General features: G+C 37.2%; 1 protein-coding gene across 1 annotated transcript in view; it reads left to right on the top strand.

The window, feature by feature from the left end:
- Ttn (titin) overlaps positions 1-14,973 on the top strand; it is a 274,219-nt gene that overhangs the window by 150,489 nt on the left and 108,757 nt on the right. Inside the window, 20 exon segments of the mRNA XM_037204900.1 lie at positions 214-291; positions 475-552; positions 758-841; positions 2,007-2,090; positions 2,295-2,375; positions 3,133-3,207; positions 3,597-3,710; positions 5,005-5,073; positions 7,295-7,375; positions 8,233-8,307; positions 9,153-9,242; positions 9,824-9,886; positions 10,196-10,285; positions 11,405-11,452; positions 11,880-12,281; positions 12,423-12,701; positions 13,171-13,446; positions 13,783-13,922; positions 14,221-14,347; positions 14,445-14,708. Coding sequence (XP_037060795.1) covers positions 214-291; positions 475-552; positions 758-841; positions 2,007-2,090; positions 2,295-2,375; positions 3,133-3,207; positions 3,597-3,710; positions 5,005-5,073; positions 7,295-7,375; positions 8,233-8,307; positions 9,153-9,242; positions 9,824-9,886; positions 10,196-10,285; positions 11,405-11,452; positions 11,880-12,281; positions 12,423-12,701; positions 13,171-13,446; positions 13,783-13,922; positions 14,221-14,347; positions 14,445-14,708 — 2,598 coding nt within the window.

The following is a 14,973-nucleotide window of genomic DNA, read 5'->3' as shown; positions in this document are numbered from 1 at the left end:
AAGGCAATATCTGTCTTCTACCTTCTTGTGTGAAATTTGCCACTGCTGGCCAAACAAAAACAAAGACAAGAAAAAAAAAACCACATTATTTTCACTCATGAAACTTACAGAATTTTATAAAACACTTACCAAAAATATATGTTTTTAAATGTGTTTATCACTTGATTTGTGCTTGCAAATACCTGTTCCTAAAAGAAATTCCTATTCTTCAAGTGCCTGAAGAGCCTAAGAAGGTTGTCCCAGAGAAGAAATTTCCTGTCATCAAAAAAGCAGAACCTCCAGCTCCTAAAGGTACTTCTGTTAAAACAAATGTTTACATAATTTCTATGCTGTCTGAAAATCACAGCTTCTTTGTTGTGTGTTATGCTGCACTGCGTCTATCAACTGTCGTCTATATGTTACGATGTTGTACAGGCTTGTAGAGTTAATGTGACTCTTATACTTCTCTATTAAATGCTACTAATATCTTTAAAGAACCTGAAGTACCAAAGAAGGTTGTGCCAGTAAAGAAGGTTCCCGTCGCTAAGAAGCCAGAGCCACCAGCAGCTGAAGGTACTCACATCATCACTGACATCATTTTGTAAAGCTTATTCTAAAAGTGGAATCCAATAAGTGTCCTCCTACTTATGATAATCGGAGGCAAAATTGCCCATATTTGTTTCCATTAACTCTAATGCCACTCCATTAATTTATAGATATTGTTACTCTTGAAATGTTCTCAAATTACCTTTCTAAAACAAAACTAATATCTTCAAAGTCCCCGAGGTGCCGAAGAAACTTGTTCCAGTCAAGAAAGAACCTGTGCCCGTCACCAAAAAGCCAGAAGCCCTGCCAGAAAAAGGTAGCTGCCTGGAGGAAGCATGTCTTGCCAACCACATAGCATCTGACCATAATTTCTTAAATCAAAAAGCCTGAGCTATGCAAAACCACATTTCTTAGAGAAAGGGGAAGGTGGTGGCAGCAGAAAGAGAAAACGAGGCAGAGAAACTGATCCCTGTGTTGACACAGTCCATGTAATAGGGGGATGGGGGAAAAGGCATCAAACAGCTCCATTCACCATATTTGGTTGAATATTACTATCAAGAAGATATGGCTTTAGAACATATAAAACATGCTCCCCTCTTCAAGCAACTTAAATATGATGGGAGCATAGGAAGATCGGACAACTCTATAGGTCAGAACATTTCCAAACAGAGTACAGTGAGTAACAGACACAGAGACCAACGAAGAGCCAGGTAAAGATATCATAGAGCACTGTAAGGAAGAAATGGTTTTAATTCTGATATTTTTTTACATATGGAAATTAGGAAATGGGGTATATTAAGGCAAAGGGGTCTAAAAGTTCAAGGACTCTCAGATAAACAGGGTAATTTGGGTGAGGATTTGTAGAACATTTTGGAAGAAAACATATGTAGAGAGGGGTATTCTACAGTAATAAAATTTGCCTTCACTCTGTAGGCATCTGACAGGAGGCTTCACAGGTTTTGAAGAATATAAATGATTGGATTCAGGCTATAGAAAGATAACTGCCCATAGCGCCAAAAGAACAGGATCCTTATAGGAGTTGAGGTTAAGTGACCAAGAGAATAATTCACTGGATTCTGGACTATTACTAGAAAGAAATGGTGAACATATTCTTTATTTTTCAGGCATAGAAGTTAGCAATGTGCATTAGGAGCTTAAGGTCAAGGTTAGAGATGTAGATTTTGAGGTCATTTGCATTAAAAAAAAGAGTTGCATTTGCAGGACTAGTTCCCCAAACACAATAAAGCAATTATTTTCTCATGTGTCATTATATGAAGATGCAAATAAACGAGGAAGGCTGAGAATACACTCTCATATAACTAGAATGCCCCAAAGGCTACAATGACTCAGAAACCATTTTCCCCATTGCGTCTTCTAAGATGAAGGTTCCCGTTCTCTACACTGTGTTCTTTGCCAGCCTTTGGAAGACTCTTGCTCATCTTCTAAGTTCTTAATGATAAACACAATTAATCTCTTTAAAGTGCCTGAAGCACCCAAGAAAATTACCCCAGAAAAGAAAGTGTCTGTTCCTGTGCCTGAAGAGGCAGAAGCGCCACCTGCCCCAGGTACACGCTGCTCCTTAAATCTTGGGAAGATGACACCAGCTTAATCACTTTGCCTTAGTTACTGGTGGATCTTACAGATTTATCTGTTGTCTGTCTTGAGATATCGTGTGTCTTGAGATAGCTGAGTCATGTGTTGTAAGATGTAACTTAGCAGCTGCAGTGTTCTGTTCCGAATACAGCCTAATATGCTATACTGTTTTTAAGTTGAAGAGCCCCCTGAGGAGACAATCTATGAAGAGAAAGCAACCATTACCATTGGTAGAAAAGAGACACCTCCTGTTGAAGGTATACACATACATAAACGTCTGTCCCTCATCCCCTGGAAACTTAATGAGGCAAAGGTGACATTCCTGCTTAAATTATACATAGGGACATCCCTGCACACATTTGACTACTTTTTTCTTCAAGCAATTATGCTTCTTTTGAATTAGAATCTTCCATTTGCTTAGTCTCAATGATAGTTAACCATTCTGAAAAGTATGGTTTACTCATGCTCATGTTGATTACATCAGTTAACTACATTGGATCCTCAAGGGATTGCCAGTAGTGAGTTTCAAGTCAGCTCATCTACCATCAACATAGTAATAGACAGTTCAAGTGTAAGAAAATTAACAACTGGAGGCTGGGATGTAGCTCAGTGGTAAGAATGATTCTCTACTGTAAGTAAAACCTTATACTTGGCCATGCATGGTGGCACCAATGCTGGCCTTTAATGCCAGATTTCACAAGGCAGAGATAGGTGAATCTCTGTAAGTTTGAAGTCAATCTGATTTACATAGTAAGACCTGGTTTTAAAAAAAAATACTAAGAGAAAGAAAGAAAAAAAGGGAGAGGAAAGGAGAGGTGGAGAGGAAGGAGAGGGGTCAATGCCCAACACCACAAACAGAAAAAAGAAATTGGAATCTCCCTCTTTTCCAGCAACCACCTTGCGTGGGTGGTATGTTTATGTTTTGTGACTCTTTGTGTCTATGTGAAATCTTTGTGTGTCTGCATGAACACCTTCACGTTACAATCTTACACCCTTTGTTGACATTCTTTAAAGAACGTGAAATTGAAAAGTTTATCCAACCTGAAGAGCCTGAACCTGAACCAGAGCCAGAAGAAACCCCAGTGCAAGGTATCTAGTTAGCTGGCTTCAATCTTCATCGTCATACTCTTCATCTTGACCTGTATATGTTCTGTGTCATTCTGTCTGTACAGTGGGTCTTTCCATCTCTGTGAAAAAAAAATCTTTAAGTGTGCATCTATTCTTATGTTGTCCTGTATTTGTGCTCTATGTAATGTAAAGGTGGCTCATCTGGATGCCTGTTTCGTTGTTTAATGTTTTTATTATGTATGTTATCACCTGTGTGTATAGTGTTGATATTTTATGTTTTATGTTAGGACACTGATAGCACATGTCAAATACATGATTTTCTTCATACATAAATTTCTACCACATTTTCTGAATACACACATTCTAGTTCATATTTTCATGCACTAACACTTCTGCAATACTCTTTCAAGAACCTGAGCCTGAAAAGAAGGTTATCGAGAAACCAAAACTCAAGCCAAGACCCCCAGCACCTGCTCCTTCTCCACCTAAGGAAGATGTGAAGGAGAAAATATTCCAACTTAAAGGTACAAATTGCTGCTTCCCATGACTTGTTAACCTGCTTCAAACTTCAGCCAATGGAAATGTTGCTTTCAAGAAATGCTTGCTGCTGGGAGTGCATATGTTCAGATATGGCCATGCGATGGGAATTGCATGGTATGTTTCTACTACCCCAGGGGTGGTCCTGGCTTATGCTATAATGCCATGCCTGCTGCCCCAAATGTGAGACAGTTCAGTGAGCAGCATCCTTGACATCTGAATGCAGCAGCTACCCAACTAACTTTCCATGTGGAATGGCAAAGAAGGTCTTTTTATTTGAAAGGCTGATTGCTGTGCCTATCTTGGTCGTAAGCATTGGAATGTCTAAAAGTCTTTGAAAGATATTTAACATTGCAGTTATTAAATTTGGGTAGAAGTCCAAACTTTGTTCTTAAAAAAACAGCATGCTCTTTTAAATATAAGTATATATTTGTGGTATTTAGCAGCTGGTGTCCATACACCATGAAAGAAGTATACCATCAACTCAACACTGCTGCTTTCCAACTTTTTTTTTTTTTTTTTTAAAGCCCAGTAGAAAACCAGTTGTGGTCTCCATGGTTCTCATTGTAGCTGGGAATTGTCATTCTTAATACATTTGGTATCTAGCACCTCTTTATCAAACTTCTTTCATTCTTTGTTTTATTTTTCTTTGAAGTGACGCAGTATTATTTAGTATCTTGAATCTCATAAGTACATTTTCTGTTCATGTATGTCTTACATGATATTTACACGTGCTATGGTTTTATTCTTTTTATTTTCATATTTTTTAAAAAGCTATCTTTTATGCAATGTTATGTTTCCTGATCTGAAATGTTCAGGTATAATTTTATACAAGGAATTTTCTTATACGTATTTATATATGCACAGAGCCAGAATCTTCTTCAAGTTACTTTTGGTGACTCTTGCCCTGCTCACACCTCCTTGGGTTTTAGGTGACAGGTAGGGAGGCAGGCTCCTCTGATTGTGACCCATCTGTTGATTAATGGTTTGTGGGGACACATACTTGAATACAGTTCCTTTGGTGCAAAATGTCCTCCTGACGAACAGAAACTCTCTTCTTTCTTGACTGGTCGTTCCATACAACACAACCATGGAGCAAAACCATACTTTGCTCTGGCTTCCCGGCTTCTTTCTGAATGTTCTTTGGTGGCTGTTCTTGGCTGTTACTAATGCTTTCTGTTCTAAGAGAAGCTTGGCTTTGATTCTTGCAGTTAAAAAAAATCATTTGCTTTAGATTAAGTACACAAATAATAAAAATATATTCTTCAAAATTCTTTAAAGCTGTTTCAAAGAAGAAAGTTCCAGAAAAACCCGAGGTTGTGGAAAAAGTGGAGCCTGCACCTCTAAAAGGTACCTCCCAGACTAGCCAAAAACAAACGCAAGGCCACCTCTCCATCCAACTCCATGCTCTCTCTGTGTTGCCAGAGTGCTCTTCCAACCCCCTCTTTTTCTTAATGATCAGAGAAGTAGGATAGTTTCATTCATTTCTTGTACTTTTGTGGCTTTCATGGTCCTGGCTCATGAGTGTTGGGTGCTTCCAATGTCTCCCATCAATTTCATATATCATGTGGATGCATATTGTTTATCTGTGTCTTACATTTCCATATGTCTACTTGCATTTTTTAAGCTAAATAATACCAAACTCTATTATTTAGATGAAATTGATATCAGGAGACATCTTAGGTCAAAATGCTGAATAGTAGTAACAAGCTTTTGGGGGTTTGCCTGGACATCAGCATTTTAATCTGTGTGAAAAGTGCCACACGTCATATCATCATATCCCCCTGGCATACTGTTGGACAATCCCTAGGGATTTCCATTGCCCCTGACTTACCCAGCTCTTTCTTCTCATTGAGACATTCTCCCAGGTCCACAGAGTTTCAGGGAAATACCATTATTACCACAGATTATTTTCCGAAGTAATTTCCCTTTGAATAGTATTTGCCCTATTTAACCCATAAATAAAAATAAGAAAATCATACAAATCTAGAAAATATCAATTAAAAATAAACAATGTTTCTAATAAGTTTATGGGTATCAGAGTTCTGGTAACCAACACATCCTGGCCCAGAAATCAAATCTGTTTTTGGTCATGCTGGAATTTTAGAATAATTACCCACATGAGCATACATTTCCTGATTCATAAAATGGAGCTTCTAAATAATTTTCTAAGCTTCTAAATAATAATCAACTAAATTATTATATTTATAAATTATTAAAGATTAAATTAGTATGTAATAACATATGGTTTCTTTAAAAACAATAGCCACAATAAAAATGAGTCTCACTCATCAATATTTTAAAAATAAACTAAAAATATAGAAAAACAAATGCATTAATATACTTTCATTATGTGTATTGCATAAATAAAGAAATGTATGTTTTTGCAATTTCAACTTACATTACTATATAGGTTCAATCAATGAAAATAAGTTTTGCATTAAAAATACTGATAATTCTTGTGCAAGACATGGCCAAAAGATGGTGCAAAAAAAAAATAGAAAAAAAAATACTGATAATTCACAAATAGTAATTGAGATCAGTATAATTTATCATAGTTATTAAAAATTTTAATGTTCAGCTAAAAATCTTACTTCAAACATTTGTAATTATCAAACATGATTATTTTAAATGAAGTATACATTTGACTCTTATGTTTCAAATTTTGAAGTAAGATTTAAGCAAAATGATCTTTATCACATTAAAAGAAAATCAGTGAACTGCTTAAGAGCACCAAACAGGAAATTTTATAGAAGTATCTAAGAAACCCAGATTGATTTTGATTGAACAAGACTGCACACCAAAAGGAATGACTTCAAAGCGGATCACAGATCACTGGGTTCTGTTTTGGTACAGTCTTTGTATTTAGCAGCGATGGAGTCTGCTCTACACCATGGCATCGTCCCTATGCGTGGTGTTCACTATAGAAGCAAGAAGACATTTATAATTCCTTACTCATTTGTATTTGCATTCAAAAAGATTGTCTTACTCATGAATAATTTAGCCTCTAATACTAGCTTTGAAATCAGATCATCCCATAATTTTAGTTTTATTTTAAAGGAGACCTTTTAGAAATATGCTTTTGTTCAGAGAGTGAAAAACAATCTTTCTTCAGTGTCAAGGTTCACAGCACATTCTTTGGTTTTCTTTTCCCATCAATGGAAAAGATAAAGCAATGGCAGTCAGCCCTGGCTGCATCCTGTGGTATATATGTTGGTCAGAGGAACACTAAGGTGGACGTGGGCAATTCAAACTACAGATCAAAACAAAGATGCTGTGGAGAATCCTTGCATTTTGATGAAAGATTCATAAAGCCATTATAGACCAACAAGTTCTATACTCAATAAATTAGATTTGCAGTCAGTGTGGTTGAACTTTCATGAAACTGGGTAGATGCTTGCAGAGCAAAGAACTTCAAATCTATCATTTGCTTTTAAAATTTGTAAATTTATATGCAAAAGAAATTGTTCCTTGACATATTCTATTTAACTGGTTTGAATAGAGTCATTTTTCTCATTAAAATTTCATTTTATATGAATTCACACCAAATTTGAAATCATATCCTTTTAAGTGCCTACAGCTGAAAAGAAAGTTCGCAAATTACTTCCTGAACCTAAGCCCCAGCCAAAGGAGGAGGTGGTCCTGAAAAGCGGTATAGTACTTCTCTCCTGGGATGTCAGTTTTCAACAGCTTAAAAAATGGACTCACCTGAAAGCTCACAAAATACTTCTGCCCATTGATTTTATTCTAGTTAGAATCTCTATCAAAATTTGAATGTAGTTCCATTAAAAATTAAAGGTTATCATTTCTGAGTCTTTGTAAAGAGAAGGTAGATATTTTGTGAGCATTCATAGTATTTTAACATTGATATTGTTAACAGGTGTAACTAAACTGATAATATTCTAACAGTGACAGTGAGTGTCATTTTTCATAACCAAATTGTGAAATAAAATATACTCAACTTTTAAGATACTGTATACAATTTCAGTATGATACAAGATCACCAAAACCAATAACACTTTTTATAAAACTAAACATTTCTTTCCTATTAAGTATGAAAGACATAGATGCAGGAGACTCATGAAAGATAGAATTCTAACCTTGTCTTCTTATGGAATTTTTGATCTCTAAGCTACATGACGTTAGATTTCTGCACTTAAACTAATTTTTATTTAAATGGTAGTCAATGAATTATGTCTAATTATTAGAACTTATTGCTATTCAAATAATTTATTACTTTTATTTGAGCCATTTGCCCCATAGTTGTCTCTGGGCAGAATATCTAGAGAGATATGAAGTGTTTCTAAGTCTGATATGAATTAACATAACAAATTTTGACTTGGTGAATATGAGAAATAAAAGCATTTTCTCATAAATGCTAATATCCCACTGTGCTGGCTTGCATGCTTTTCATTGTCCATTCTTTGTCCATTATCTGTGTTCATCAAGCTTATTCAACCTTGTCATTAGCTCCTCTTGGTTTACATATAAACCTTTTTGTCTTTTAAGTTCTAAGAAAGAGACCCGAAGAAGAAGAACCTAAAGTAGAGCCTAAAAAAGTAGAAAAAGTTAAAAAACCAGAAGGTAGGAATCATTTTCATAAATGGCAATTTATGAAATTCTCTTTCAACAAAGTGGACATGTAACAAAAGGTTTATTTTGTAAACATAAATGAAGTTCAATATAAACATAGCTTCATATTTCATCTGTCTGTAATGTATATATGTTCCATTGTCTGCTTTCTGTTTCAATATTTTACAGTCATTTCCAAATACAAAAACTTCTTGGTCTTTGGGCTAGAAATAAGTATAGCATCTATTCTTCACAGTATTATAATTTCCAGATCCATTCACGAATTTCCCCATACTTGATTATCATTATTGTTGTTGGTTTGTCATCTAAGTTCTCCCCATGGCAATGGCTGGAATCATCTAGTTGGCTATGGAATAAATTCATGGGAGGGTTTAACAGTGCTTCCTAAATCTGGGAACTCTTAGATGGTATGATGTCTACCATCTGCCTGTTGTCAAAGGGAGTGATTACTGAGATTTGGTGAAACTGGTTTAGAAGTGGGGAGATACCAGAAGTTGGGACCAAGGAGAGAGAGAGAGAGAGAGAGAGAGAGAGAGAGAGAGAGAGAGAGAGACAGAGACAGAGAGACAGACAGAGAGACACAGAGAGAGAGGGAGGGGGAGGGAGGGAGAGGATAGGAGAGGAAGGAGGAAGGAAGGAAGGAAGGAAGGAAGGAAGGAAGGAAGGAAGGAAGGAAGGAAACAGAAGCACAGTCATGAGAAGAAATAGAGACTGGTCTATAAAATATGATTTGTATAAAAGCCACCACTAGCGTTTTTGAGAAATGATTTTTCAGTCTGAGTTTCCAGGTAACTTGCTTTCTAAACTAACATTAGACAATGACCTTCTTTCCTTAGTACCACCACCACCTCCAAAAGCTGTCGAAGAAGTTGAAGCTCCTCCAGAGCCTACACCAAGGGAAAGGAAAGTTCCAGAACCAGCCAAAGGTATAATTCTCCTGGCACATTCTTGGTTGTCTCTAAGAATGTAAGAATGCATCCACATAGCATCACAATATCATTATACTGACGTCACGACCAGTCATCATGCATATCCTGTTTTCTTCACCATTTCTGTGCAATTTGCTAATAATCACAGCTTGTTAAATAAATTACAAGGGATGGGCAATGAGCTGAATAACAACTTCAAATCCAATCCAATTTTTTTTTTTGTTTGTTTTGTTTTTTTTGAGACAGGGTTTCTCTGTGTAGCTTTGCGCCTTTCCTGGAACTCACTTGGTAGTCCAGGCTGGCCTCGAACTCACAGAGATCCGCCTGGCTCTGCCTCCCGAGTGCTGGGATTAAAGGTGTGCACCACCACCGCCAGGCTAAATTTTTTAAAGTATTTTGTTGAACATGAAAAATGTTTAGATCAAATATTTGATTTGATAACCATATATGTATATAAACATTTGATAAGCATATCCTAGTATCCTTGTGTACATTAAATTAGCTTACTTACAGTTTTGACTTTGTGAAAAACTTACCAAGTATTATGATAACCTGATTATTTCTGTGAATTATCTTAGTTCCTGAAATTAAGCCAGCAATACCTCTCCCTGGACCTGAACCGAAGCCAAAGCCTGAACCAGGTAAGCAAGCTTATCCTCAGGGTGAGTGAGTGTTCCTTCAAACGCCACTAGAATAACACATTTGGGGGAGGGGAGGACAAGAAATTTATGTTTTTAGATTAAAAGTGATATACATTCAATAAAAATATAAAAATCACTGTGCTTCAATTATTTCTGATATCTCAATATGTTTAGATAGTGCTCTCAGAAAAAAAAAACTAGCTATTTGAAGAGTTCAACATTGCACCATGAAAGGCAGCAGACCACCAAAGGTGGTGGTTGTAGGTGACAAGTGGCTGCCTTAAGACAATGGGCGTCTTCTCTCCACAGAGGTGAAGACCGTGAAAGCTCCACCCTTGGAGCCCACGCCCACACCCATCGCTGCCCCAGTGACAGCACCTGTGGTCGGAAAGAAAGCAGGTTTGTATCCTGGCTCTCTTTGGGCTAGCTTGTGTGCGTGGCTTCACACTGGACAAAAGTTTGAGCATCCTGTCAAGTTCAGGAGTGTGTGGTAAATGCTTACGTTTTCTTCACCTGATACACTCCCCTAGGGGCTATACACTGTTCAGCCTTGATATTTATAGATGGATTTAAATCAGTAGTAATTTTTTTTAATGTACTAAACAGTGTAGCCATCTCAAGTTCAAACTTAAGATACTGACTACCAATATTTGAGCTCTTCAGTGTTTTGTCACTCAGGAGGTAATTTTAAAACTAAACCTGACTGCATGTGTGATTGCTTTCGTTATACACATCCAAAATGGTTAATCAGTGACAAGTTGCTAAGTCACTTTAACTTTTTACTTGAAGCTACCCACAACTTTTTGGGTTTTGGTTGTGTTTAATGGTGGGAAAAAAATAGGATGTTCTTTTGAATGTAGTTTAATTATTAATATTTATGCTACATTTAATCACCAGTATTTATGATTTATGCTTTATTTAGAAAAAGGTAATGACTCTCGCTGGGCTAATGTCCTTAGTCTTCTCTGGATTTATTAGTCTACTCAATTTATGTACCAACGCAACATAAAAGGACTTTTGGTCATTTCTGGCTCTTTTCCTGTCACTTATTAGGAAAAAATTTTAGTTTCTTTGGTTCATATAACCAACATATAAAATATCTTGTAAAAACAGTTTGTATAACTAATCAAGGGCAAAACCCCTTCTCAGAGGTCAGTAGTGAGCCCTCCAGATATGAAAGAGAATGATACTTGTCAAAAGTTTTGTTTTTATTTTTATTAATTATAATTGTTGGACTCCAGGCCTTGCACATGCTAGCAGACACTTAACCAATGATCTTGACTCCAACCTCTAAAAGAAATTTTTTTAGTCCTAAATTTGTTGGCAATTTAGCCCAGTTACATTGATTTTAGAATATGCCTTCTTTGAAAGTATTCTCCATAGAAGCCGTATAAATGAAACTGGCTTCTCTTTATATATTAATATATATAACAAAGAACATGACTCATCCCACGTGGTTTCCTGAGAAGAGTGAAATAAGTATGAAAATTGCACAAATGCTTATCTTTTTAATTTCAGAAGCCAAACCTAAGGATGAGGCAGCCAAGCCAAAAGGTCCCATCAAAGGTGAGTTTCAAGTTCCTCGGACCTGTGGTAACATTTTGCCTTGTGAATTCCCAGACTTTACACTCAAAGGGAACTGTTTTCAAATTTTATAATCTTGATTTCCGACATTGCTGCTAGTATTATTCAAGTAGATGTTGTGAATAAAACCAAATAAACTTTGCCATGACGGATTTCTATCTTGATTTTTCATTCATATATATTCATTTATAACAAGTAAAATAATTGTAAATTAATCTGGATATTTTACACTCATAACTGAAACTTGAGAAAAAGTTGTGCCTATTAGTTCTTGGGCCTTTTCATCTTCCTGTCTGACCTCCCAATTGTCAAGTCTTGGTTTCTCTATTCCTGTCTTCTCATCACTTCACATACACATTGTGATGCCTATGGAGAAGCCCAGTTAACTTTCCACTCTGCTTTGAACTAGGTGTAGCCAAGAAGACTCCATCACCAATAGAAGCTGAAAGGAAAAAGCTCAGACCAGGAAGCGGTGGAGAAAAACCTCCCGATGAAGCCCCATTCACCTACCAACTGAAGGCTGTGCCACTGAAATTCGTGAAAGAAATTAAAGACATCGTCTTGACAGAGGCAGAGTCTGTGGGCTCCTCTGCCATCTTTGAATGTTTGGTCTCCCCATCCACCGCCATTACAACCTGGATGAAGGATGGTAGCAACATCCGTGAGAGCCCAAAGCACAGATTCATCGCAGATGGTAAAGACAGAAAGCTGCATATCATTGACGTTCAGCTTTCCGATGCTGGTGAATACACCTGTGTGCTACGTTTGGGAAATAAAGAAAAGACCTCCACAGCCAAACTCATCGTAGAAGGTAACTTGCAGTTCTGCACATGATCAGTCTTAAATTTTACAACAGAGACCTCAGTAGCAACCTTCATTTTAATTTCAGACAAAATCTCTGAGTTTTATTTCATTGAAAACTTTAAATGTATTTGATTGAAATTCTCCACAGAACTTCCTGTTCGTTTCGTGAAAACACTGGAAGAGGAAGTCACAGTGGTCAAGGGGCAGCCATTGTACTTGAGTTGTGAGCTGAACAAAGAGCGAGATGTGGTCTGGAGGAAGGATGGCAAGATTGTGGTGGAGAAAGCTGGCAGGATTGTGCCGGGTGTCATTGGCTTGATGCGGGCCCTCACCATCAACGACGCAGATGATACTGATGCTGGGACATACACTGTAACTGTGGAAAATGCCAACAACCTGGAATGCTCTTCCTGTGTGAAAGTAGTAGGTGGGTACATGTGAGGCGGAGCTGAGAGGGATGCTTGGGCACATGAATTTGAGACCAGTATAGGCAACAAAATGAGATCTAGATCTACATCTTTATATATATATATAACAATACATATATAATATATATAGCAAAGATAGAAATGTATTTTATTTTGTTAAAAATATAGCAAAGAACTACAAAAAAGAACATGTATAGTAACTAACTTACTATTATATAACCATGTGTATATGTATGTATGTATGTATATATATATATATATATAAAGTTCTTTGCTATGAAATTGTTCTTTTTATGCTAAGACAACAGAATAACTGTTTCCTAGTGTCTGAATACCAGAAATATCACTGATACCTTATTTAAAAGGAGCAATATCAGCATCTCGTAAATTACATCATTTCCTGAATTTTTCCTATTTCTGAAATTTCCCGAAGAACTCATTTATTCTTTCTCCCTTTGTCTCCAACAGAAATCATCAGAGAATGGTTGGTGAAGCCTATCCGAGACCAGCATGTGAAGCCCAAGGGGACGGCTGTTTTTACCTGTGACATTGCCAAGGACACACCAAACTTTAAGTGGTTCAAAGGATATGATGAGATCCCCTTGGAACCAAATGACAAGACTGAGATATTAAGAGAGGGCAACCATCTCATTCTCAAAGTTAAGAACGCTATGCCAGAAGATATTGATGAGTACGCCATAGAGATTGAAGGGAAAAGATACCCAGCAAAGCTGACGCTTGGAGGTATAAGAATCTTACTTGTTACTTAGAAAGATAAATTCTGTGTGTGCATACAGCAAAACATCACCCCCAAATACAAAATTGAACTGACAGACAAACCTACACAGATGTAGCAATAGGTAGACTCAGTGGTTTTGCTTGTTTTTGTTTTGTTTTAAAGAGTGATCTCGTGATGTTGGAAGGGAAAAGGAGTGGGTAGGAGAAGAATTGGAGGAGGGAGCAATCAGGGTGGATTTGATCAAAATACATTATACGCATATATGAAGTTCTTCATTTTAAAAAGTGACATGTGACTAGATCGTCTAAAGCCTTGTGTTACTTTATCTCTGATTGACACAGAGCGTGATGTTGAGCTGCTTAAGCCAATAGAAGATGTCACCATTTATGAGAAGGAAAGCGCCAGCTTCGATGCAGAGATCTCAGAGGCTGACATTCCTGGGGAGTGGAAACTGAAGGGAGAACTTCTGAGGCCCTCACCTGTGAGTACCTCCTACCGGAAGTTGCCAGCCATGGGGAATGACTACAGCCTCATTTAAGTTGGATATGCAGGCTTCATTAACAACAGTGGCCTGGAATTTCTAAACTCCCAAAGGAGGGAAATTATTTAATGCACTCTTTGTGGACAACTTGGATAAAATTTGGTACATTTTTCAAATGGCCATGTTTGTCTTTTATGTTCATTATTTGACGCTGAATAGAAATCTATACAAGAAATATTCTCTAGGGACATCATCTCATGTGAATAGTAATGAAAGCTGCCGGGGTTATTTTTTTCAGACTTGTGAAATCAAAGCTGAAGGCGGGAAACGCTTCTTAACTCTGCACAAAGTGAAACTGGACCAAGCTGGTGAAGTCCTGTACCAGGCTTGCAACGCAGTCACAACTGCCATTTTGACAGTCAAAGGTACAGGGCTTTAGAACTCCAGGAGTGGGCTCAGCTTCCTTTCCCCATCCTCTGCAGCTGAAACATCTCATTTTTTTCTTACTATTTGATTTTCCAGAAATCGAACTCGACTTTGCTATACCCCTGAAGGATGTGACTGTCCCAGAGAAGCGGCAGGCTCGGTTTGAGTGTGTCCTCACCCGAGAGGCAAATGTCATATGGTCTAAAGGGCCTGATATAATCAAGGCATCTGACAAATTTGATATCATTGCTGATGGAAAGAAACACATGCTTGTCATCAACGATTCTCAGTTTGATGATGAAGGGGTCTATACTGCAGAGGTGGAGGGCAAGAAGTCGTCAGCACAGTTATTTGTGACAGGTAAACAGCCCATCAATCATATCTAAATGTTATATCCAGTATGTAGGTATCCTTGTTTGATTTTCCAATGAATTTAAAGACAGGATAACAAGTTCTAAGAGCTAGCAATTAATGGCAAGTGTCACGACTACTTTCACAGTGTCATAGAACATACACACACACACACACACACACACACACACACACACACTAAATAAATAAACCATTCCCCCCCCAAAAAAAAAACAATAAAATGAAGAATAACCCCATGTATAAAAAAAAAAAA

Source organism: Peromyscus leucopus, chromosome 4 (genome assembly GCF_004664715.2).
Source record: "Peromyscus leucopus breed LL Stock chromosome 4, UCI_PerLeu_2.1, whole genome shotgun sequence".
Lineage (NCBI taxonomy): Eukaryota > Metazoa > Chordata > Mammalia > Rodentia > Cricetidae > Peromyscus > Peromyscus leucopus.
The sequence above is the reverse complement of the archived record's forward strand: the minus strand, read 5'-3'. Positions and strand labels throughout refer to the sequence as shown.